Source organism: Chiroxiphia lanceolata, unplaced genomic scaffold, assembly GCF_009829145.1.
Source record: "Chiroxiphia lanceolata isolate bChiLan1 unplaced genomic scaffold, bChiLan1.pri scaffold_49_arrow_ctg1, whole genome shotgun sequence".
NCBI lineage: Eukaryota > Metazoa > Chordata > Aves > Passeriformes > Pipridae > Chiroxiphia > Chiroxiphia lanceolata.
This window is the reverse complement of record NW_022476524.1, coordinates 295,637-321,341: the sequence shown is the minus strand read 5'-3', so window position 1 is coordinate 321,341 and position 25,705 is coordinate 295,637. Positions and strand designations below refer to the sequence as shown.

Here is a 25,705-nt window from a genome sequence, read left to right as displayed (position 1 = left end):
TTGAGGGGCCCCACCCCTCGTGTCCCCATGTCCCGGGGTCACGGACAGATCCCGCCATCCCGAGGTCACCATTCCCAGGGGACACGGATGTGCCACAGTCTCCTGCCCCCCTTCCCTGGGGACACGGCCGTGTCCTGATCCGTGTCCCCGGATCCCGGGTCACATCCAGGTCCCAACATCCACGAGACGTGGCCTCATCCCAATCCATGTCCCCGCATCCCAGGTGACGAGGCCGCATCGTTTCAAGATGGAGCCTCTTCCCAATCCATGGCCCCTCAATCCAGGCCACATCCCAACCTCAGCGTCCCCTTCCCTGGGGTCGAGGCCACACCCTGATCCCAGTATCCATTTTTTCCTGGGGTCGAGGCCACACCCTGATCCCAGTATCCATTTTTTCCCAGGGTCAAGGCCACATCCCGATCCCAGTGTCCATTTTTTCCCGGGGTCATGGTCAAATCCCGATCCCAGTATCCATTTTTTCCTGGGGTCAAGACCACACCCTGATCCCAGTATCCATTTTTTCCTGGGGTCAAGGCCACACCCTGATCCCAGTATCCATTTTTTCCCGGGGTCAAGGCCACATCCCGATCCCAGTGTCCATTTTTTCCTGGGGTCGAGGCCACACCCTGATCCCAGTATCCATTTTTTCCCGGGGTCGAGGCCACACCCTGATCCCAGTATCCATTTTTTCCTAGGGTCAAGGTCACATCCCGATCCCAGTATCCATTTTTTCCTGGGGTCAAGGCCACATCCCGATCCCAGTATCCATTTTTTCCTGGGGTCAAGGCCACACCCTGATCCCAGTATCCATTTTTTCCTGGGGTCAAGGCCACACCCTGATCCCAGTATCCATTTTTTCCCGGGGTCATGGTCACACCCTGATCCCAGTATCCATTTTTTCCTGGGGTCGAGGCCACACCCTGATCCCAGTGTCCATTTTTTCCTGGGGTCATGGTCACACCCTGATCCCAGTGTCCATTTTTTCCTGGGGTCAAGGCCACACCCTGATCCCAGTATCCATTTTTTCCTGGGGTCAAGGCCACACCCTGATCCCAGTATCCATTTTTTCCCGGGGTCATGGTCAAATCCCGATCCCAGTATCCATTTTTTCCCGGGGTCATGGTCAAATCCCGATCCCAGTATCCATTTTTTCCTGGGGTCAAGGCCACACCCTGATCCCAGTATCCATTTTTTCCTGGGGTCAAGGTCACACCCTGATCCCAGTGTCCATTTTTTCCCGGGGTCAAGGCCACATCCCGATCCCAGTATCCATTTTTTCCCGGGGTCGAGGCCACACCCTGATCCCAGTATCCATTTTTTCCCGGGGTCAAGGCCACACCCTGATCCCAGTATCCATTTTTTCCTGGGGTCAAGGTCACACCCTGATCCCAGTATCCATTTTTTCCTGGGGTCGAGGCCACACCCTGATCCCAGTGTCCATTTTTTCCTGGGGTCATGGTCACACCCTGATCCCAGTATCCATTTTTTCCTGGGGTCAAGGTCACACCCTGATCCCAGTGTCCATTTTTTCCCGGGGTCACGGTCACATCCCGATCCCAACATTCCCCATATCCCACGACAAGGCCACATCCAGATCCCAACATCCCCGAGATGTGGCCTCATCCCAATCCCAGTCCCCACATCCCAGCCCTAAATCCCTCCAACCCCCCCTCCCCACGCCCTATCCCGACATTCCGGGTATCCAGAGACTCCGTTCTCCCCCCAGGCTTCATTTCCAGAACAATTTAATCCGTCGTCCCACACTCCCGGGTACAGGAATCACCAGAAACGTCCCGAAAAAGTGGAAATAAAAAAAAAAAAAAAAAAAGAAAAAAAAAAAAGAAAAAAAAAAAAAAGAAAAAAAAAGACAGAAAAAAAAATATTTATCCGTTAAAATTCCTTCCAAAATTCGGAAGTTTCGGGATTCCCAAATAAAAACGAATATTCCTTATTTCTACACAAGTCTAGAGTTTAAAAAAGTCGGGTCTATGGAGCTGGGACGAGGAAAAAACCGGGAAAAAACAACAAAGCGACGGTGGAACCGGGAAAAAAACTGGGAAAAAGGAGGAAAACTGAGCCGAATCCTCCCGGCGCCGCCACGGCCGGTTCCGGGTGGGAATGCCGGAATTCCCCAGGGATTTCCCAGCTCCCACTGGTGGGTCTCCCCCGCCGCTCCCCCCGCGGAGAAATTCCCGGGAATGGGCAGCGGGAGGAGGGGGGCGAATCCGGTGGGATTTTCGTTTGGCCGCGGTGGGAAGAGGCCGGGAGGGAGGCGGCGGCGTTTTGGTGCGGGAAAAGGGGGATTTTGGGAACATGCAACCCCGGAACCGAGGGATTCCGACATCTACGCGCCACTAAATCCGGCCGGCGCCTATGGAAAAACTCGAATATACAGGAACTCGAAGGGTCATGTACAAAATCCACAGCGTTTTCCGGGAATTCCCGGAATTCCCTCCGGCCCCGAATCGCCACCGGGAAAGGCGGCACCGTTTGTTCTTTGGGTTAAAAAACACGGATTTTGGGAAGCGAGGAAGGGGGGGGGGGGGGAAGGGAAGTTCAGCCTCCCCCGCTCCCCCGTCCCGGCGTCGAGTCGTTCCCGCCCCCCGATCCGGCGCCGGATTCCCGCGGTGCGATCCCGGGGGATTCCCGAGGCGTTCCCGAGGCTCCGCCCCGCGATCCATGTAGTGCTTGTGGCCGGGATTGTGGCCCCCCCCCCCTCCCCCAGCTCATCCCCGGGATCAGAGGGGGGGACGCTCCGGAGGGGCGAAGGCAGCGATGGGGCCCCTCCCCCGCCCCCTTTTCCCAAAAAAACGACGGGCTGTGGGAGCGGGAAGGGGAGGGTGAGGATGTCCCTGCGCCGGCTCCGGAATCGGCGCTACTGGGCCTCGGCCAGGGCGGGGGGCTCCGGGGGCGCCGGGGCCTCGCTCCGAAGGGGATCCGCCTTGGAAAAATTCATGTCCAGGATGTGCCGCTGGAGGTGCCGAACCCACTCCTCCTGGATCGACAGCGGGCCCTGGAATTCCACCTCGCAGAACCTGCGGAGACACCGCGTCAGCTCGGGGGGGAGAGGGACCAACCCCCAAAAAACGGGGGTGAGGCAGAAGGGAGAATACTGGGAATTAGGGATGGGATACAGGGATAGCCAGAGTTGAGGGGGAATATTGGGAATTAGGGATGGGATACAGGGATAGCCAGAGCTGAGAGGGAATTTTGGGAATTAGGGATGGGATACAGGGATAGCCAGAGCTGAGGGGGAATGGGAATTAGGGATGGGATACAGGGATAGCCAGAGCTGAGGGAGAATTCTGGGAATTAGGGATGGGATACAGGGATAGCCAGAGCTGAGGGGGATAAGGCAACTGGGAGAATATTGGGAATTAGGGATGGGACACAGGGATAGCCAGAGTTGAGGGGGAATGGGAATTAGGGATGGGATACAGGGATAGTCAGAGCTGAGGGGGAATATTGGGAATTAGGGATGGGATACAGGGATAGCCAGAGCTGAGGGGGAATATTGGGAATTAGGGATGGGATACAGGGATAGCCAGAGCTGAGGGAGAATTTTGGGAATTAGGGACGGGATACAGGGATAGCCAGAGCTGAGGGAGAATTTTGGGAATTAGGGATGGGCTGAGAGGGATGAGGCAACTGAGAGAATATTGGGAATTAGGGTTGGGATACAGGGATAGCCAGAGTTGAGGGAGAATTTTGGGAATTAGGGATGGGATACAGGGATAGCCAGAGCTGAGGGGGAATTTTGGGAATTAGGGATAGGATACAGGGATAGCCAGAGCTGAGGGAGAATTCTGGGAATTAGGGATGGGATACAGGGACACCCAGAGCCTCTGAAGCTGAGGGATAACGGGAATTAGGGCTGGGATACTGGGGGACAGGGACACACAAAGGGACACCCAGAGCCACAGAGGCTGAGGGATAATGGGAATTAGGGATGGGATATGGGGGGATGGGGACACCCAGGGACACAGGGACACCCAGAGCCTCTGAATCTGAGGGAATTAGGGATGGGATATGGGGGGACAGGAACACCCAGAGCCTCTGAAGCTGACGATGGATAATAGGAATTAGGGCTGGGATACAGGATTAGGGACACAGGGACACCCAGAGACTCTCAAGCTGAGGGATAACGGGAATTAGGGATGGGATATGGGGGGACAGGGACACCCAGAGCCTCCAAGTGCCCCAAAAAGAGGGATGAGGCGGCGGGGCAGCAGCTCCCGGTGTATCCCTGTGGCTCCCTGTGGTTCCCTGCGGCTCCCTGTGGATCCCCATGGATCCTTGTGGCTCCCTGTGTATCTCTGTGGCTCCCTGTGTATCCGTGTGCATCCCTGTGGCTCCCTGTGTATCTCTGTGGCTCCTTGTGGTTCCCTGTGTATCCCTGTGGCTCCCTGTGTATCTCTGTGGCTCCCTGTGTATCCGTGTGCATCCCTGTGGCTCCCTGTGGTTTCCTGTGTATCCCTGTGGCTCTCTGTGGTTCCCTGTGTATCCCTGTGTATCCCTGTGTCTCCCTGTGCATCCCTGTGTCTCCCTGTGTCTCCCTGTGCATCCCTGTGTATCCCTGTGCATCCCTATGTCTCCCTGTGTATCCCTGTGTCTCCCTGTGCATCCCCGTGGATCCCCGTGTCTCCCTGTGCATCCCTGTGTATCCCTGTGGCTCTCTGTGGCTCCCTGTGTATCCCTCTGGCTCCCTGTGTATCCCTGTGTCTCCCTGTGTCTCCCTGTGTATCCCTGTGTCTCCCTGTGTATCCCTGTGTCTCCCTGTGCATCCCTGTGTATCCCTGTGTCTCCCTGTGTATCCCTGTGTCTCCCTGTGCATCCCTGTGTATCCCTGTGTCTCCCTGTGCATCCCTGTGTATCCCTGTGGCTCCCTGTGTATCCCTGTTGCTCCCCGTGTATCCCTGCGTCTCCCTGTGCATCCCTGTGGATCCCTGTGTGTCCCCGTGTATCCCTGTGTCTCTCTGTGTGTCCCTGTGTCTCCCTGTGTATCCCTGTGGCTCCCCATGTATCCCTGTGGCTCCCCATGTATCCCTGTGTATCCCTGTGTCTCCCTGTGGCTCCCCATGTATCCCTGTGTCTCCCTGTGCATCCCTGTGTATCCCTGTGAATCCCTGTGGCTCCCTGTGTATCCCTGTGGCTCCCTGTCTCTCCCTGTGTATCCCTGTGACTCTCCGTGTATCCCCGTGTCTCCCTGTGTATTCCTGTGTCTCCCTGTGTATCCCTGTGTCTGTGTGTCCCTGTGTCTCCCTGTGCATCCCCGTGTATCCCTGTGACTCCCTGTGGCTCCCTGTGTATCCCTGTGGCTCCCTGTGTCTCCCTGTGTATTCCTGTGGCTCCCTGTGGCTCCCTGTGTCTCCCCGTGTATCCCTGTGTCTCCCTGTGCATCCCTGTGTATCCCTGTGAATCCCTGTGGCTCCCTGTGTATCCCTGTGACTCTCCGTGTATCCCCGTGTCTCCCTGTGTATTCCTGTGTCTCCCTGTGTATCCCTGTGTCTGTGTGTCCCTGTGTCTCCCTGTGTATCCCTGTGTCTCCCTGTGGCTCCCTGTGTATCCCTGTGTCTCCCTGTGTGTCCCTGTGTCTCCCTGTGCATCCCCGTGTATCCCTGTGACTCCCTGTGGCTCCCTGTGGCTCCCTGTGTCTCCCTGTGTATCCCTGTGTCTCCCTGTGTATCCCTCTGTCTCCCTGTGTCTCCCTGTGCATCCCTGTGTATCCCTGTGACTCCCTGTGGCTCCCTGTCCCTGTGTATCCCTGTGGCTCCCTGTGTATCCCTGTGTATCCCCATGTATCCCTGTGTATCCCTGTGTCTCCCCATGGATCCCCGTGGCTCCCTGTGGATCAGGGGGGCTCCCACCTGCACTTGAGGGTGTAGATGTTCCCCACGAACTTGACGAGCGAGGTCTGGGGCGGGCGCGGCACCAGGGACGGCACCGGGCGCACCCTGGGCGGGGGCGGCCGCGGCTCCTCCAACTTCTGCTGGAATTCTGCCCCTTCCTCCTCCCCCCGGTGCAGGGCGGCGTCCAGGGGCCGGGCCTGCCTCCGCTCGAACTCTGGGACACGGGAAAAATCGGGATTGGGGGGCGGGGGGTTGGATTTTCCCAGATCTCTGTGCCCCCTCCTGCAGGGGAGTTTCTTCTCCCGCAGGGATTCTCCCAGATCCCTGTTCCTTCTCCTGCAGGGATTCTCCCAGCCCCTTGCTCCTTCTCCTGCAGGGATTCTCCCAGATCCCTGTTCCTTCTCCTGCAGGGATTCTCCCAGAGCCCTGTTCCCTCTCCCGCAGGGATTCTCCCAGAGTCCTGTTCCCTCTCCCACAGGAATTCTCCAAGAGCCCTGTTCCCTCTCCTGCAGGGATTCTCCCAGCCCCTTGTTCCCTCTCCTGCAGGGATTCTCCCAGAGCCCTGTTCCCTCTCCCACAGGGATTCTCCCACATCCCTGTTCCCTCTCCCACAGGGATTCTCCCAGATCCCTGTTCCCTCTCCCGCAGGGATTCTCCCAGATCCCTATTCCCTCTCCCGCAGGGATTCTCCCAGAGCCCTGTTCCCTCTCCCGCAGGGATTCTCCCAGATCCCTATTCCCTCTCCCACAGGGATTTTCCCAGATCCCTGTTCCTTCTCCTCCAGGAATTCTCCCACATCCCAGTGCCTTCTCCTGCAGGAATTCTCCCAGCCCCCTGTGCCCTTCCTCCAGGAATTCTCCCACATCCCAGTGCCTTCACCTGCAGGGATTCTCCCACTCCCCAGTGCCCTCTCCTGCAGGAATTCTCCCATCCCCCAGTGCCCTTCCTGGAGGAATCCTCCAACACCCCAGTGCCCTCTCCTCCAGGAATTCTCCCACATCCCAGTGCCCTTCCTCCAGGGATTCTCCCACCCCCCAGTGCCCTCTCCCACAGGGATTCTCCCACACCCCTGTTCCCTCTCCCGCAGGGATTCTCCCACCCCCCTGTGCCCTTCCTCCAGGAATTCTCCCACATCCCAGTGCCCTCTCCTGCAGGAATTCTCCCAACCCCGAGTGCCCTTCCTCCAGGAATTCTCCCAAGCCCGAGTGCCCTTCCTCCAGGAATTCTCCCACATCCCACTGCCCTTCCTCCAGGAATTCCCCCAACCCCCAGTGCCCTTCCTCCAGGAATTCTCCCAGTCCCCAGTGCCCTCTCTTGCAGGGATTCTCCCATCCCCCAGTGCCCTTCCTGGAGGAATCCTCCCACATCCCAGTGCCCTCTCCTGCAGGAATTCTCCCAGTGCCCTCTCCTGCAGGAATTCTCCCACCCCCCAGTGCCCTTCCTCCAGGAATTCTCCCACATCCCAGTGCCCTCTCCTGCAGGAATTCTCCCAACCCCGAGTGCCCTTCCTCCAGGAATTCTCCCAGCCCCCAGTGCCCTTCCTCCAGGAATTCTCCCAACCCCCAGTGCCCTCTCTTGCAGGGATTCTCCCACCCCCCAGTGCCCTTCCTGGAGGAATCCTCCCACATCCCAGTGCCCTCTCCTGCAGGAATTCTCCCAGTGCCCTCTCCTGCAGGAATTCTCCCACCCCCCAGTGCCCTTCCTCCAGGAATTCTCCCACATCCCAGTGCCCTCTCCTGCAGGAATTCTCCCAACCCCCAGTGCCCTTCCTCCAGGAATTCTCCCAGCCCCCAGTGCCCTTCCTCCAGGAATTCTCCCAACCCCCAGTGCCCTCTCTTGCAGGGATTCTCCCACCCCCCAGTGCCCTTCCTGGAGGAATCCTCCCACATCCCAGTGCCCTCTCCTGCAGGAATTCTCCCAGTGCCCTCTCCTGCAGGAATTCTCCCACCCCCCAGCGCCCTTCCCGCAGGGATCCTCCCCCCCCCCTTCCCCATCTCCCCCCAATTCCCGCCTCGTCCCGCACTCACTGCTGATGTTGGAGCGCTGGTGCTCCTCCAGCTTCACCAGGGACAGCGGGGACGTCACCAGGGGCCTCTCCCCCGGCCCGTCCAGCACCTTCCCGGGGTCCCCGTGGGGCAGCTCCCCGGGGAGCCCCTTGCCCAGGAAGGCCACCCCGGGGGGCTGCAGGGCCAGGGGGCCGCCCCGGTGCTCCCGGGCGTGGCCGGAGTTGCGGAATTTCTTGGAGAAGGGCCTCCCCCCCTGGATGTAGCTGCGGTAGGCGCCGGCCTTGTGCGGGCGGTGCCGGATCCACTCGCGCAGGGTCTCGATGGGGGAGCCGTTCACGCACCACTCGGTGACCCCGAACTGGCGCAGGTGGGCGCGGGCGTGGCTGGCCAGGGCCTTGCGGTTCTCAAAGTACAGCCCACACAGCTCGCAGCACGCCTCCGAGGCTGGAAAACAGGGAATTACATGGGATAATGGGATATGGGATATGGGAGATGGTAGAGCCAGGGCCTTGCGGTTCTCAAAGTACAGCCCACACAGCTCGCAGCACGCCTCCGAGGCTGGAAAACAGGGAATTACATGGGATATGGGATAAAGTACAGCCCACACAGCTCGCAGCACGCCTCCGAGGCTGGAAAACAGGGAATTACATGGGATAACGGGATAAAGTACAGCCCACACAGCTCGCAGCACGCCTCCGAGGCTGGAAAACAGGGAGTTACATGGGATATGGGAGATGGGATATGGGAGATGGCAGAGCCAGGGCCTTGCGGTTCTCAAAGTACAGCCCACACAGCTCGCAGCACGCCTCCGAGGCTGGAAAATAGGGAGTTACATGGGATAATGGGAGATGGGAGATGGGATATGGGATATGGGACATGGGAGATGGGAGATGGGATATGGCAGAACCAGGGCCTTGCGGTTCTCAAAGTACAGCCCACACAGCTCGCAGCACGCCTCCGAGGCTGGAAAACAGGGAATTATATGGGATATGGGAGATGAGATATGGGATATGGGAGATGGTAGAGCCAGGGCCTTGCGGTTCTCAAAGTACAGCCCACACAGCTCGCAGCACGCCTCCGAGGCTGGAAAACAGGGAATTACATGGGATAATGGGATATGGGATATGGGAGATGGTAGAGCCAGGGCCTTGCGGTTCTCAAAGTACAGCCCACACAGCTCGCAGCACGCCTCCGAGGCTGGAAAACAGGGAATTACATGGGATATGGGAGATGGGATATGGGATATGGGATATGGGAGATGGGATATGGGAAATGGGATATGGGAGATGGGATATGGGAAATGGGATATGGGAGATGGGATATGGGAAATGGGATATGGGATATGGGAGATGGGATATGGGATAATGGGATATGGGAGATGGGATATGGGAAATGGGATATGGGATATGGGAGATGGGATATGGGAAATGGGATATGGGATATGGGAGATGGGATATGGGAGATGGGATATGGGATATGGCAGAGCCAGGGCCTTGCGGTTCTCAAAGTACAGCCCACACAGCTCACAGCACGCCTCCGAGGCTGGAAAACAGGGAATTACATGGGATAATGGGATAATGTACAGCCCACACAGCTCACAGCACGCCTCCGAGGCTGGAAAACAGGGAATTACATGGGATATGGGATAATGTACAGCCCACACAGCTCGCAGCACGCCTCCGAGGCTGGAAAACGGGGAATTACATGGGACAACAGGAATTATATGGGATAGAGGGAATTATATGGGATATGGGAGATGGGATATGGGATATGGGAGATGGGAGATGGGATATGGCAGAGCCAGGGCCTTGCGGTTCTCAAAGTACAGCCCACACAGCTCGCAGCACGCCTCCGAGGCTGGAAAACAGGGAATTACATGGGATAACGGGAATTATATGGGATAGAGGGAATTATATGGGATTTGGGAGATGGGAGATGGGAGATGGGAGATGGGAGACGGCAGAGCCAGGGCCTTGTGGTTCTCAAAGTACAGCCGACACAGCTCGCAGCACGCCTCCGAGGCTGGAGAACAGGGAATTACATGGGATAATGGGATAATGTACAGCCCACACGGCTCACAGCACGCCTCCGAGGCTGGAAAACAGGGAATTACATGGGATATGGGATAAAGTACAGCCCACACAGCTCGCAGCACGCCTCCGAGGCTGGAAAACAGGGAATTACATGGGATATGGGATATGGGATAAGGGATATGGGAGATGGGATATGGGAGATGGGATATGGGAGATGGGAGATGGGAGATGGGATATGGCAGAGCCAGGGCCTTGCGGTTCTCAAAGCACAGCCCACACAGCTCGCAGCACGCCTCCGAGGTTGGAAAACAGGGAATTACATGGGATAATGGGAATTATATGGGATATGGGAGATGGGAGATGGGATATGGGATATGGGAGATGGGATATGGCAGAGCCAGGGCCTTGTGGTTCTCAAAGTACAGCCCACACAGCTCACAGCACGCCTCCGAGGCTGGAAAACAGGGAATTACATGGGATAATGGGAATTATATGGGATATGGGAGATGGGATATGGGATATGGGATATGGGAGATGGGATATGGCAGAGCCAGGGCCTTGCGGTTCTCAAAGTACAGCCCACACAGCTCGCAGCACGCCTCCGAGGCTGGAAAACAGGGAATTATATGGGATAATGGGAATTATATGGGATATGGGATAAAGTACAGCCCACACAGCTCAGAGCACGCCTCGGAGGCTGCAGGATAATGGGAATTATATGGGATATGGGATAGGCAGGGGGACACAGGGACAGGCAGGGGGACAGGGACACCTGAGGGAATGCGGGAACAGGAACCCCGAGAGCCTCGGGGAGGCCGCGGGATAACGGGAATCAGGGATGCTATTTAAAATCCTCCACGGGATCCAAATTCCCAGTTATTCCACCTCTGGATCACCCCCGGGGGAGTGACCCATCAGCTGGGGACCTGCTGACAGAGGGAACCCCTCACTCCAGGGGTGGCCCAGGGGACGCCCCGATCCCAAACCTCCCCCTCCCTCTCCGCGCTCCCCATCCCGACAATCCCATCCCTGCCCATCCCAGGGATCCCCCCCCGGGAATCCCCCCCCCCCCGGGGAATCCCCCCCTGACTCACAGGCCTTGTCGTGCAGCGCCTTGGCCTTGAAGGGCAGCTCGGGGGGGCCGAAGGCTTTGTGCTTGGATTCCCCGTGGGGGCCCAGCCGGTCGTCGGGAAGCGGCCGCTTGGGAGCCAGGAACGCGCCGGGATTTTTGGACCCCAGGGGGGTCAAGGCCAGGGCCCCCCCCGGCTTTCCCGGCCTCCCGCCCAGCGGGGACAGGGACAGCCCCGGCAGCACCTTCCCGGCCGGCGCCGCCGGCGGCTTGGGCTCCATCCCGTCCTCCCCCAGCGCCTTGGGGGGCTCCAGGCCGGGGGCCAGCGGCTCCTTCTTGATGAGGCAGGGCTTGGATTTCTTCCTGAGGATCTCCCGGAGGGTGTCGATGGGGGAGCCGTTGACGGACCACTCGGTGACCCCCATCTGGCGCAGGTGGGAGCGGGCGTGGCTCGACAGCCCCTTGCGGTTCTCGAAGAACTCCCCGCAGAACTCGCAGCGGATGTCGCGCACCGGGTCGGCCCGGGAGGCTGCGGGAACGGGCGGGATCAGCCACGGGGGAGGGATGGGATGGATCCCAACACCCCCCGGAATGATCCGGGGAATGCTGGGAGCAGCCACAGGGGAGGATGGGATGGATCCCACACCCCCTGGAATGATCCGGGGAATGCTGGGAGCAGCCACAGGGGAGGGATGGGATGGATCCCACACCCCCTGGAATGATCCGAGGAACGTCAGGATCAGCCACAGGGGAGGGATGGGATGGATCCCACCCCACAGAATGATCGGAGGAACACCAGGAGCAGCCACAGGGGAGGGATGGGATGGATCCCAACACCCCCGGAATGATCCGGGGAATGCTGGGATCAGCCACAGGGGAGGGATGGGATGGTTCCACCCCCCAGAATGATCCAGGGAATGCTGGGATCAGCCACAGGGGAGGGATGGGATGGATCCCACACCCCCTGGAATGATCCAGGGAACGCTGGGATCAGCCACAGGGGAGGATGGGATGGATCCCACACCCCCTGGAATGATCCGAGGAACGTCGGGATCAGCCACGGGGGAGGGATGGGATGGATCCCAACACCCAGAGCGATCCAGGGAATGCTGGGATCAGTCACAGGGGAGGGATGGGATGGATCCCACACACCCCGGAATGATCCAGGGAATGCCAGGATCAGTCACAGGGGAGGGATGGGATGGATCCCAACACCCCCCGGAATGATCCAGGGAATGCTGGGATCAGCCACAGGGGAGGGATGGGATGGATCCCAACACCTGGAATGATCCAGGGAATGTTGAGATCAGCCACAGGGGAGGGATGGGATGGTTCCACCCCCCGGAATGATCCAGGGAATGCTGGGATCAGCCACAGGGGAGGGATGGGATGAATCCCACCCCCTGGAATGATCCGAGGAACGCTGGGATCAGCTGGGGAGGGATGGGATGGTTCCACCGACCGGAATGATCCAGGGAATGTTGGGATCAGCCACAGGGGAGGGATGGGATGCATCCCACCCCCCGGAATGATCCGGGGATCCCCCAAGAGATGCGGGGATGGGAGGGCTCGGTTGGAGCGTCAGGATGGGCCCTGAGCCCCTCAGTCCCAGGATGAGCCCCCCAAATCCCAGGGATGAGCCCCCTAAAGTGCTGGGATGAACCCCTCCAAACACCGGGATGAGCCTCAGCCCCCCAAAGCCCAGGATGAGACCCCCAAAGTCCTGGAATGAGCCCCACAGAGTCCAGGGATGAGCCCCCTAAAGTGCCAGGATGAGGTCCCTAAAGTCCTGGGATGAGCCCCCCCAAATCCCAAAGATGAGCCTCCTAAAGTCCTGGGATGAGCCCCCCAAATCCCAGGGATGAGCCTGCTAAGGTGCTGGGATGAGTCCCCTAAAGTCCCAGGATGAGCCCCCCAAATCCCAAAAATGAGCCTCCCAAAGTCCCAGGATGAGCTCCCCAAATCCCAGGGATGAGCCCCCCAAATCCCAAAAATGAGTCTCCCAAAGTCCCAGGATGAGCCCCCCAAATCCCAGGGATGAGCCCCCCAAATCCCAAAAATGAGCCTCCCAAAGTCCCAGGATGAGCCCCCCAGATTCCAGGGATGAGCCCTCAGCCCCCCTAAAACAGTGGGATGAGCCTCCAGAAGTGCTGGGATGAGCCCCCCAAGTCCCAGAGATGAGTCCTCAGCCCCCCCCCCAAAACACTGGGATGAGCCCCTCAAAGTCCTGGGATGAGCCCCCCAAATCCCAGGGATGAGCCCCCCAAATCCCAAAAATGAGCCTCCCAAAGTCCTGGGATGAGCCCCCCAAATCCCAGGGATGAGCCCCCTAAAGTCCCAGGATGAGCCCCCCAGATCCCAGGGATGAGCCCTCAGCCCCCTGAAACACCAGGATGGGCCCCTCAGCCTCCCCAGATCCCAGGAATGAGCCCTCCCCCCTTCCCAAAAAACAAGGGATGAGCCCTCGACCCCACAAAGCCCCGGGATGAGCCCTCAACCCCTCCAGAGTCCCAGGATGAGCCCCCCCAAACACTGGGATGAGCCCTCAACCCCCCCAGAGTCCCAGGATGAGCCCCCCAAACACTGGGATGAGCTCTTGGCCTCCACAAAACATTGGGATGAGTCCCTCAAAGTCCTGGAATGAGTTCCCCAAAGCCCCCTCAGTTCCACAAAGCCCCCCCCAAAATGCCAGGATGATCCCTCGGTCCCTCCAAAACACCGGGATGAGCTCCTCAGAGTTCTGGGATGAGCTCCTCAAAGTTCTGGGATGAATCCCATAAAGTCCTGGGATGAGCCCTCAGCCCTCCAAAGCCAGGGATGAGCCCCCAGAAGTGCTGGGATGAGCCCCCAAGTCCCAGAGATGAGCCCTCAGCCCCCCCCCAAAACACTGGGATGAGCCCCTCAAAGTCCTGGGATGAGCTCCCCAAATCCCTGGGATGAGCTCTCAGTGCCCCCAAATCCCTGGGATGAGCCCTCAGCTCCCCCAAATCCCTGGGATGAGTCCTCAGCCCCCCAAATCCCTGGGATGAGCCCTCAGCCCCCCACATCCCTGGGATGAGTCCTCAGATCCCCCAAATCCCTGGGATGAGCCCTCAGCCCCCCCAAATCCCTGGGATGAGCCCTCAGCCCCCCCAAATCCCTGGGATGAGCCCTCAGCCCCCCCAGATCCAGCACATCCCCCTTCCCAGGGGGGGGTCACTCACAGAGGTTCAGGGGCGACATCTCCTCCCGGGGGGACCAGGTGCGATCCGACGGATGCGGCTCCCCGTGGATCCCTCCGGCCATCAGCTCCCGCTTGATCTCCACCCTCAGCTGCTCTGGCTTGAGCTTCTTCTGCAAGGAGGGAGGAGAAAGGCCTGGAAACATCTTCCGGGCGGTGGGAGGCGGGGACGAGGTGGGAGACGGCCCCGGGGGGCTGCCGGGTGGCGGGACCTTCTTCCCCAGGGCGGGAATGTGCAGCTCTGCCGGCCCGCGCGGCTCCAGCGGTCCCAGGGTGCCCAGCAGGCTCTTGGCCACGGCCTTGGGGCCGGCGGGGTTCCCGGTGGGATTCCCGGCGGGATTCCCGCCGCGGCGGCGCTTGAGGATCTCTCGGAGGGTGTCGATGGGGGAGCCGTTGACGTACCACTCGGTGACCCCCATCTGGCGCAGGTGGGAGCGCGCGTGGCTCGACAGACCTTTCCGGTTCTCGAAGAACTCCCCGCAGAACTCGCAGCGGATGTCGCGCGCCGGCTCCGACCCCGACGCTGCGGAGAGAGTGGTGTTCCAGAGGGAGAACTGCCCGGGATTCCGGCTGCCCACCCCCATCCCCAGACAATTAACTATTGCGTAATTAACTGGGATAAATGTGGGATTGGGTTTGGGAGCGATAACAAATGGAATTTCCCAAAGAATTCCACACAAAGCACCCGCTGGCTCCGACTCCGAGGCTGTGGAGGGAGCAGGATTCCAGAGGGAGAACTGCCCGGAATTCCGGCTGCCTCCTGCCCACCCCGGTCCCCAGACAATTAACTATTGTGTAATTAACTGGGATAAATGTGGGATTGGGTTTGGGAGTGATACGGAATTTCTCGCAGCGGATGTCGCGTGCCGGCTCTGACCCCGACGTTGCGGAGAGAGAGCGGTGTTCCAGAGGGAAAACTGCCCGGGATTCCGGCTGCCCACCCCCATCCCCAGACAATTAACTCTCGTGTAATTAACTGGGATAAATGTGGGATTGGGTTTGGGAGCGATACGGAATTTCTCGCAGCGGATGTCGCGCGCCGGCTCCGACCCCGACGCTGCGGAGAGAGAGCGGCGTTCCAGAGGGAGAACTGCCCGGAATTCCAGCTGCCTCCTGCCCGCCCTGATCCCCAGAAACTTAACTATCGTGTAATTAACTTGGATGAAGTTGGGGATAAATGTGGGATTGGGTTTGGGAGCAATATGGAATTTCTCGCAGTGGATGTCGCGCGCCGGTTCCGACCCCGACGCTGCGGAGAGAGAGCGGCGTTCCAGAGGGAGAGCTGCCCGGAATTCCGGCTGCCTCCTGCCCACCCTGATCCCCAGTTAATTAACTCTCGTGTAATTAACTGGGATAAATGTGGGATTGGGTTTGGGAGCGATGACAAATGGAATTTCTCAAAGAATTCCCCACAAAGCACCCGTTGGCTCCGACTCCGAGGCTGTGGAGGGAGCAGGATTCCAGAGGGAGAACTGCCCAGAATTCCGGCTGCCTCCTGCCCACCCCCATCCCCAGACAATTAACTATGGTGTAATTAACTGGGATGAGGTTGGGGATAAATGTGGGGTCGGGTTTGGGAGCGATGGCGAATGGAATTTAGGGAAATCAACCGACCAGGGGCATCCCAGGAAATGCTGTTGGGAATTCTGGGGTTTTAACTGATTTCCTGTGGTGCCCCGGGGATGGATGCGGACGATCCCGAAGGTTGGAAGTGGGGTTGAACGCTGGGAAATCCCTGGTCATGGGGTTTGCAGGGAGTCAGGCCTTAAAGCTGCCCCTGGAATGAGGGAATGGGCGGATACGGCAAATATTTGGATGCTGTTTTCCGTGTTATTGCAGGAAATGATTCCCAGGGGAGCAGAGATTCCCAGGGGAGCAGCGATTCCCAGGGGAGCAGCGATTCCCAGGGGAGCAGAGCCTGCTGGTGCTGCCACTGGTGGGATGAGCTCCCTGGGAAAGTCTGGAAATGAGGATGAGGAACTAACGAGCCCGAGAATCCCAACAGCCCTCGGAGCTGTGGATGAAACATTCCCGGGAAGATGCAGCTGCTCCGGGAAAAGGCGGGAAGATCCGGATGCTGCCGGGAAAACCATGTTGGTGCCAAGGTGTGGGGATAAGTCACTGATAAGGAACTCGGGGATGAGGAGGGATGTGGAAGCACCAGGGTTGTGATTCCCAGGAAGGACATGGAAGCACCAGGGTTGTGATTCCCAGGAAGGACATGGAAGCACCAGGGTTGTGATTCCCAGGAAGGACATGGAAGCACCAAAGCTGTGATTCCCAGGAAGGACATGGAAGCACCAAAGCTGTGATTCCCAGGAAGGACATGGAAGCACCAGGGCTGTGATTCCCAGGAAGGACATGGAAGCACCAGGGTTGTGATTCCCAGGAAGGACATGGAAGCACCAGGGTTGTGATTCCCAGGAAGGACATGGAAGCACCAAAGCTGTGATTCCCAGGAAGGACATGGAAGCACCAAAGCTGTGATTCCCAGGAAGGACATGGAAGCACCAGGGCTGTGATTCCCAGGAAGGACATGGAAGCACCAGGGTTGTGATTCCCAGGAAGGACATGGAAGCACCAAAGCTGTGATTCCCAGGAAGGACATGGAAGCACCAGGGCTCTGTGATTCCCAGGAAGGACATGGAAGCACCAGGGCTCTGATTCCCAGGAAGGACATGGAAGCACCAGGGCTGTGATTCCCAGGAAGGACATGGAAGTATCAAAGCTGTGATTCCAAGGAAGAACATGGAAGCACCAGGGCTCTGTGATTCCCAGGAGGGACATGGAAGCACCAGGGCTGTGATTCCCAGGAAGGACATGGAAGCACCAGGGCTGTGATTCCCAGGAAGGACATGGAAGCACCAGGGCTGTGATTCCCAGGAAGGACATGGAAGCACCAGGGTTGTGATTCCCAGGAAGGACATGGAAGCACCAAAGCTGTGATTCCCAGGAAGGACATGGAAGCACTGGCTCTGTGATTCCCAGGAAGGACATGGAAGCACCAGGGCTGTGATTCCCAGGAAGGACATGGAAGTACCAGGGCTGTGATTCCCAGGAAGGACATGGAAGCACCAAAGCTGTGATTCCCAGGAAGGACATGGAAGCACCAGGGCTGTGATTCCCAGGAAGGACATGGAAGCACCAGGGTTGTGATTCCCAGGAGGGACATGGAAGCACCAGGGCTCTGTGATTCCCAGGAAGGACATGGAAGCACCAGGGCTCTGTGATTCCCAGGAGGGACATGGAAGCACCAGGGCTCTGTGATTCCCAGGAGGGACATGGAAGCACTTGCTCTGTGATTCCCAGGAGCTGCAGTGGGGGTTTTCCAGGAGTGGGAAACGTGGGAATGCGATGCCAGCCAAACCCACCGCGTCGGGATTCACCGGGATTCGGATTTATCGGGATCGGGAGCACCCGAGGGCGCTCCAGCCCACCCGGAGCAGTCGGGAGAACCAGGGAAGAGACGGGAAGGGCTGGGAGGGCGGAGAGGCAGCGGCTTTCCCGAAATCCCAGTGGGAATGCCCGTTGCCAGGGAAGACCGAGACAATCACGACCAAGCAGGGGAGAGCCCAGGGACCACCCCCCCCCCCAACCCCTCAGACAAGCGGGAAATCCCAGGAAAACCGGCGGAACTCACTCAAGTTGAGGGGCCCGTCCTCGTCCTGCGGCCACTGGGCCGCCGTGGGCGACCCCGGCAGCGGGCTCAGCGCCAGCTTGGAGCTCTTCTCCTCGGGATTCTTGGGAGACGGGGACCCCCCCAGCGCCGGCGGCACCTTCTTCAGCACGGGGGAGCCGGGCTGGGCCAGGGCCTTGGTGAAGCCCGGCGGGGATTTGATGGCTTTGTTGACGGCCCCCTCGGGCGGGCGCTCGGCCTTGGCCAGCGCCAGCAGCGCCGCCGGCCGGGGGGCGGCCCCGGGATCCTTGGGAGAGGCGGAGGATTTCTTGGCGAGGGGCGGGATGAGGCTGGGGGCCCCGTCGGCCTTGCCCTTGTGGCGCACGAGCTCGTAGAGGAGGTCGATGGGGGCCCCGCTGCTCTCCGACTCGGCCACGCCGAGCTGGCGCAGGTGGGAGCGCGCGTGGCTCGACAGCCCCTTGCGCGTCTCGAAGCAGGCGCCGCACACCTCGCACGTGGTCAGGCTCTGGGCTGGGAAGGGCAGGGAAACAGGGAGAAAATGGAAGTCAGGGAATGGCTGAGGGAGGATGTGCTGCTGATCCAATCCCGGGGGATTTTGGCAACCCCAACCTGAGTTTTGAGCATTAGTGAACTCGGGATATTCCTGCCCGCACACCTCGCACGTGGTCAGGCTCTGGGCTGGGAAGGGCAGGGAAACAGGGAAAAAAACAAAAGTCAGGGAATGGTTGAGGGAGGATGTGCTGCGATCCAATCCCGGGGGATTTTGGCAACCCCAAACCCTCCTGTGGAGCATTAGAAGGATGAACTCGGGATATTCCTGCCCGACCACCTCGCACGTGGTCAGGCTCTGGGCTGGGAAGGGCAGGAAAACAGGGAGAAAACCAAAAGTCAGGGAATGGCTGAGGGAGGAGAGTGAGAGGCCGTGGAGGGACACCCTGGTGATCCAATCCTGGGAGATTTTGGCAACCCCAACCCGAGTTTTGAGCATTGGTGAACTCGGGATATTCCTGCCCGCACACCTCGCACGGGGTCAGGCTCTGGGTTGGGAAGGGCAGGGAAACAGGGAAAAAACAGAAGTCAGGGAATGGCTGAGGGAGGATGTGCTGCTGATCCAATCCTGGGGGATTTGGGCCACCCACAACCCCACTTTTGAGCACTCAGGATGTTCCTGCCCAAACACCTCACATGTTGTCAGGCTCTGGGCTGGGAAGGGCAGGGAAACAGGGAGAAAATGGAAGTCAGGGAATGGCTGAGGGAGGATGTGCTGCTGATCCAATCCTGGGGGATTTTGGCAACCCCAAACCCTCCTGTGGAGCATTAGAAGGACGAACTCGGGATATTCCTGCCCAACCACCTTGCACGTGGTCAGGCTCTGGGTTGGGAACAGCAGGGAAACAGGGAAAAAATGGAAGTCAGGGAATGGCTGAGGGAGGAGAGTGAGAGGCAGTGGATGGAGGAGCTGGAGCTCCAATCCTGGGGGATTTGGGCCACCCACAACCTGAGCATTGGGAGGATAAACTTGGGATATTCCTGCCCGACCGCCTTGGACATGATCAGGCTCTGGGCTGGGAAGGGCAGGAAAACAGGGAAAAAACCAAAAGTCAGGGAATGGCTGAGGGAGGAGAGTGAGAGGCAGTGGAGGGACATACTAGTGATCCAATCCTGGGGGATTCTGGCAACCCCAAACCCTCCTGTGGAGCATTAGAAGGATGAACTTGGGATATTCCTGCCCGACCACCTCGCACGGGGTCAGGCTCTGGGCTGGGAAGGGCAGGAAAACAGGGAGAAAACCAAAAGTCAGGGAATGGCTGAGGGAGGAGAGTGAGAGGCCGTGGAGGGACACCCTGGTGATCCAATCCTGGGGGATTTTGGCAACCCCAACCCGAGTTTTGAGCATTGGTGAACTCGGGATATTCCTGCCCGCACACCTCGCACGGGGTCAGGCTCTGGGCTGGGAAGGGCAGGAAAACAGGGAATCAGGGAATGGCTGAGGGAGGAAAGGGAGAGGCAGTGGATGGAGGAGCTGGAGCTCCAATCCTGAGGGATTTGGGCCGCTCAAAAACTGAGTTTTGAGGATGAAAACTTGGGGTTCACCGGGAGGATGAACTTGGGATATTCCTGCCCGACCACCTCGCACGGGGTCAGGCTCCGGGCTGGGAATGCCATGGAAAGCAGGGAAAATCCAGAAAACAGGGAATAGCTGAGGGAGGAGAGGGAGAGGCTGTGGAAGGATGAGTTGGAGCTCCAATCCTGAGGGATTTGGGCCATCACAACCAGAGTTTTGAGGATGAAAACTTGGGATATTCCTGCCCGACACCTCGCACGGGGTCAGGTTCCGGGCTGGGAATGCCATGGAAAGCAGGGAATATCCAGAAATCAGGGAATAGCTGAGGGAGGAGAGGAAGAGGCTGTGGAAGGATGAGCTGGAGCTCCAATCCTGAGGGATTTGAGCCACCCCCAAACTGAGTTTTGAGGATGAAAACTTGGGATATTCCTGCCTGACCACCTCAAACATCGTCAGGCTCCAGGTTGGGAACGCCATGGAAAACAGGGAAAATCCAGAAATCAGGGAATGGTTGAGGCAGGAGCACCAGGAGAAGTAGCCAGACAAGCTGGTGCTGCAAACCCAGGGGATTTGGGCCTCCTACAATCCGAGTTTTGAGCACTGGGATGGTGAACTCGGGAATATCCCGAGGGGTTCTATGGGATGATGAACTCTGGAATATCCCGAGGGGTTTTATGGGATGGTGAACTCTGGAATATCCCAAGGGATTTCTACCACCCCCAACCCTAATTGAGAGCATTGGGATGCTCCAAACACCCTTGAACAGGCAGGAACATCCCGAGGGACATTTACCATTCCGTCCCTAATTCTGGATGCTCCGCACACCCCCGAGGGGCAGGAATATCCCGAGGGATTTTTATCGGCTCCATCCCTAATTCTGGATGCTCCACACCCCCCTGCAGGGGCAGGAATGAGCTGGGAAGAGCGAGCAGGGCTGTGGGAGGACAGGGATCGCTGCTCCGGGGTGGGAAAGGCCAGTTTTCCCTGCCCCGGGGATGTTTTCCAGAGGGATCTGGAAGCCCAGCAGAGAGGGATTGGGATTATTTCCGGGGAAGGTCGTTAATTAGGAAAGGAAGGGCTGAGGGAGGGGTTTAGGGAGGGCAGGTCAGTCCCACAGAACCCTGGAAAACCGTTGGGAAGGAACAGCACCGGGAATCGTGACACCGGAGCAGGACACGACCACCCTCTTAATTAACACATTAATTAACCAAAAGGACCTGGAAAACCCTCCTGGGTGGGGTCGAACAGACCCTGCCCGGCTCCCACCCGGTGCCAGGATGTGGGATGGGAGGAGAATCCCGGGAAAACACCCACCTTTGGTGTCCTGAGGCTCCGGTTTGCTCCCGGGCGGCTCCGGGGACAGTTTGGTCCCGATCCGGGGCGGGGGCGGATCCAGCTGAGCCGAGCTTTTCTTCGGGATGGGAGGGGGGGAAGCCACTTCCATGGCCACCAGCTCGTCCTCCTCCGGAGCCAGGACTGCCGGGAAGGAGAGGGTCAGGATGGGAAGGGAAAGGGGAGATGGGGGGGGCGGGGTTGGGGCTGCTCCGGGGGGAATTTGGGATGTTCCGAGCGGGAGAAACCGTCTCCCAGGGACAAGAAGGGAATTTGGGATGTTCTGAGCAGGAGAAACCCTCTCCCAGGGACAGGGGGGGAATTTGGGATGTTCTGAGGAGGAGAAACCCTCCTCCGGGGACAGGGAGGGAATTTGGGATGTTCCGAGCGGGAGAAACCCTCTCCCAGGGACAGGGGGGGAATTTGGGATGTTCTGAGGGGGAGAAACCCTCTCCCTGGGACAGGGGGGGAATTTGGGATGTTTGGAGCAGGAGAAACCCTCTCCCAGGGACAGGGGGGGAATTTGGGATGTTCTGAGGGGGAGAAACCCTCTCCCAGGAACAGGGAGAGAATTTGGGATGTTCTGAGGGGGAGAAACCGTCTCCCAGGGACGGGGGGGAATTTGGGATGTTCTGAGGGGGAGAAACCCTCTCCCAGGAACAGGGAGAGAATTTGGGATGTTCTGAGGGGGAGAAACCGTCTCCCAGGGACGGGGGGGAATTTGGGATGTTCTGAGGAGGAGAAACCCTCCCCCGGGGACAGGGGGGGAATTTGGGATGTTCTGAGGAGGAGAAACCCTCTCCCAGGGACAGGGGGGGAATTTGGGATGTTCTGAGGGGGAGAAACCCTCTCCCAGGGACAGGGAGGGAATTTGGGATGTTCTGAGGGGAGAAACCCTCTCCCAGGGACAGGGAGGGAATTTGGGATGTTCAAAGGGGGATAAACCCTCTCCCAGGGACAGGGGGGGAATTTGGGATGTTCAAAGGGGGATAAACCCTCTCCCAGGGACAAGGGACACGGGACACCCATCCCACTGGGATGTCACTGGGAGGGATGGAGGGGAACAGGATATGGGGGGGTTGGAGCTGCTCCAGGGGGAATTTGGGATGTTCCAAGGGGGATAAACCCTCTCCCTCAGGGACAGGGGACACCCATCCCACTGGGATGTCACGGGGGGGACAGGCACAGGTGGGATGGAGGGATGGAAGGGAATGGGATATGGGGAGGATTGGGGTTGGAGCTGCTCCCAGGGACAGGGGGGGAATTTGGGATGTTCTGAGGACGAGAAACCCTCTCCCAGGGACAAGAAGGGAATTTGGGATGTTCCAAGGGATAGAAACCCTCCTCCAGGGACAGGGGACACCCCCCAGGGACAGGGGACACTCATCCCACTGGGATGTCACGGGGGGGACTGGGACAGGTGGGAGGGAGGGATGGAGGGAAGAAAGAAGGGATGGAGGGGAGTGGGATATGGAGGGATGGAGAGTCGGAGTTGGAGCTGCTCCAGGGGGAATTTGGGATGTTCCAAGGGAAAGAAACCCTCTTCCAGGAACAAGGGAAACCCCCCAGGGACAGGGGACACCCATCCCACTGGGATGTCACGGGGGGGACTGGGACAGGTGGGATAGAGAGAGGGAAGGAGGGAAGAAAGGAAGGGATGGAGGGAAGAAGGGAGGGAGAGAGGGAATGGGGAGGTGACAGGGTGACACTGATGGTGGCAGGTCCCTGAAGGGAGGGGACAGGGATGGTGGCAGCTTCCCAAGGGATGGAGACAGGGATGGTGACAGGTCCTTAAGGAGAGGGGACAGGGAAAGGTGACAGGTCCTTAAAGGGAGGGGACAGGGGAAAGGCACAGGGATGGTGGCAGCTTCCCAAGGGATGGAGACAGGGATGGTGACAGGTCCTTAAGGAGAAGGGACAGGGAAAGGTGACAGGTCCTTAAAGGGAGGGGACAGGTCCCTGCAGGGAGGGGACAGGGATGGTGGCAGGTCCTTGAGGGGACAGGGATGGTGGCAGCTTCCCAAGGGATGGGGACAGGGGAAGGTGACAGGTCCTTAAGGAGAGGGGACAGGGAAAGGTGACAGGTCCTTAAGGGGAGGGGACAGGTCCCTGCAGGGAGGGGACAGGGATGGTGGCAGCTTCCCAAGGGATGGGGACAGGGGAAGGTGACAGGGATGGTGGCAGGTCCTTGAGGGGACAGGGATGGTGGCAGGTCCCTTAAGGGGAGGGGACAGGGATGGTGGCAGGTCCCTGCAGGGAGGGGACAGGTCCCCAAAGGTGGAGGGGAGGACAGGGAAAGGTGGCACCTCCCCGCAGGGGACAGGACAGGGACAGTGGCAGGTCCCAGCAGGGGTAGGACAGGGGTGGTGGCAGGTCCCTGAGGGGACAGAGGTGGTGACAAGTCCTTAAGGGGAGGGGACAGAGGTGGCAGCCCAGGACAGGGTGGTGGCAGGTCCCTAAGAGGGGCAGGACAGGGGTGGTGGCAGGTCCTTAAGGGGAGGGGACAGGTCCCCAAGGATGGAGGAGGGGACAGGGATGGCGGGAGGTCCCTCAGGGGTGGGGACAGGTCCTTAAAAGAAGGGGACAGGGAAAGGTGGCATTTCCCAGCAGGGGACGGGACAGGGACACTGCAAGTCCCCCAGGGGAGGGGACAGCGAGGGTGGCAGGTCCCTAAAGGGGAGGGGACAATAAGGGTGGCAGGTCCCTAAAGGGGAGGGGACAATAAGGGTGGCAGGTCCCTAAAGGGGAGGGGACAAAGGTGGTGGCAGGTCCCTAAAGGGGAGGGGACAGGGAAGGTGACAGATCCCAGCAGGGGTGAGGACAGGAGAGGTGGCAGGTCCCTCAGGGGAAGGCACGGGGATGGTGGCAAGTCCCCGTGGGAGGATGGCAAAGGTGGCAGGTCCTTGCAGGGCAGGGGACAGGGAAAGGTGGCAGGTCCTTGCAGGGCAGGGGACAGGGACAGTGGCAGGTCCTTGCAGGGCAGGGGACAGGGACAGTGGCAGGTCCCAGCAGGGGACAGGACAGGGACAGTGGCAGGTCCCAGCAGGGGGTGGCCGAGGACAAGGCTGGGGACACCCCGGGGCTCCTCGGGCGACACTTCCCAAGCCCGGGGGGTGGGAGGAGGGGTGGGAACTCCCGGGGGATCGGGATGGAGGGACAGGGAACCTCCCGGAGTGACCGGGATGGAAGGACCAGGCACCCCCCCGGGGGATACCGGGATGGAGGGACAAGGATGGAGGGTCCGGGATGGAGGGTCTGGGCACCTCCCACGTTCCCCGGTGGGACCGGGATGGAGAGACCGGGATGGAGAGACCGGGATGGAGGGATTGGGATGGAGGAATCGGGCGTTTCCCGCATTCCCGCGGGGACCGGGGCCGGGATGGAGGGATTGGGATGGAGGAATCGGGCATTTCCCGCATTCCCGGGGGGCCCTGGATGGAGGATCCTGGATGGAGGATCCGGGACGCAGGATCCGGGACGGAGGGCCCGGGATGGAGGGTCGGGACATCCCCCGCACGGCCCGGGACAGACGGACCGGGCACCCCCCGCATCCCCCGGGGGGGCAGGAGAAGGGACCGGGCACCCCCGGGGGGGCGAGAAGAGAGGCCCTGCACCCCCCGCAGCCCCGCGGGGCCCGAGCTGGACGGACCGGGCGCTCCCCGCGGGTCCCGGGCCCGGGCCCGTCCCGGGGGCCGCCCCCCGGGGGTCCCGCCGGGGACAAAGCGGGGCCGGGTCCCGGACAAAGGAGGGGCGGCGTCTCGTCGGCCGCAGCCCCCGCGGGCCCCCCCGGCGCTCCCGCCGCCCCCGCCGGGCCCTCCCGGCGCCGGCCCGGCCCCGCCGCACCGGGGGCCGTGTGAGGGGGAGGGGGGGGGCGGCGCGGGTGGGCCCGGGCGCGGCGGGGCGGGGCCGGCGGGGGGGGAAAGGGGCGCTCACCCGGCTCGGGCGCGGCCGGGGGCTCGGGGTCGCCGTCCCCGCCGCGGTCGCGGTCTCGGGGCCGCGGCGCCGCCGCCGCTTTGGTGACTTTGGGCGGCGGGGAGGCGGCGGCCGAGCCCGAGGTGGAGGCCGCCATCTTGGGCACCGCGCACGCGGGGAGCCCGCCAGGCCGGCGCGACGAGCGCCGAAACCCGGCCCGGGAGCGGCAGGGAGCGGGGACGAGCGCCGAGTGAGCGATCGGGGGAGAAGGGACGGGGAGCGGGGGGGAATGGGAATGGGAATGAGGGGGGGAATGGGAATGGGGATGGGGATGGGGGAGAGGGGATAGGAATGAGGGTGGGAATGGGAATGGGGATGGGGATGGGAATGGGGATAGGAATGGGAATGGGAATGAGGGGGGGAATGGGAATGGGAATGGGAATGGGAATGGGAATGGGAATGAGGGTGGGAATGGGGGAGAGGGGATGGGAATGGGGATGGGAATGGGGATGGGAATGGGGATGGGAATGGGGGAGAGAGGATGGGGATGGGGATGGGAATGGGAATGGGGGGGAATGGGAA

At 59.9% G+C, this 25,705-nt stretch overlaps 1 protein-coding gene across 6 annotated transcripts in view; it reads right to left on the bottom strand.

The window, feature by feature from the left end:
* Positions 1–1,713: 1,713 nt before the first annotated feature.
* Positions 1,714–25,705, bottom strand: part of WIZ (WIZ zinc finger) — a 71,381-nt gene continuing 47,389 nt past the window's right edge. For 2 of the 6 annotated variants that reach the window (XM_032677312.1, XM_032677313.1), the window contains exons 6-12: positions 21,194–21,355; positions 17,818–18,324; positions 14,161–14,700; positions 10,983–11,486; positions 7,877–8,299; positions 5,868–6,063; positions 1,714–3,035 (exon numbers count right to left, since the gene is read on the bottom strand). In XM_032677312.1, the coding sequence (XP_032533203.1) occupies positions 2,876–3,035; positions 5,868–6,063; positions 7,877–8,299; positions 10,983–11,486; positions 14,161–14,700; positions 17,818–18,324; positions 21,194–21,355 (2,492 nt within the window). In that variant the 3' untranslated portion in view covers positions 1,714–2,875. Of the gene's footprint in view, positions 3,036–5,867; positions 6,064–7,876; positions 8,300–10,215; positions 10,343–10,367; positions 10,496–10,982; positions 11,487–14,160; positions 14,701–17,817; positions 18,325–21,193; positions 21,356–25,705 lie in introns of those variants that run through there. The other 4 variants (XM_032677314.1, XM_032677315.1, XM_032677317.1 and 1 more) reach the window with 4 other exon arrangements.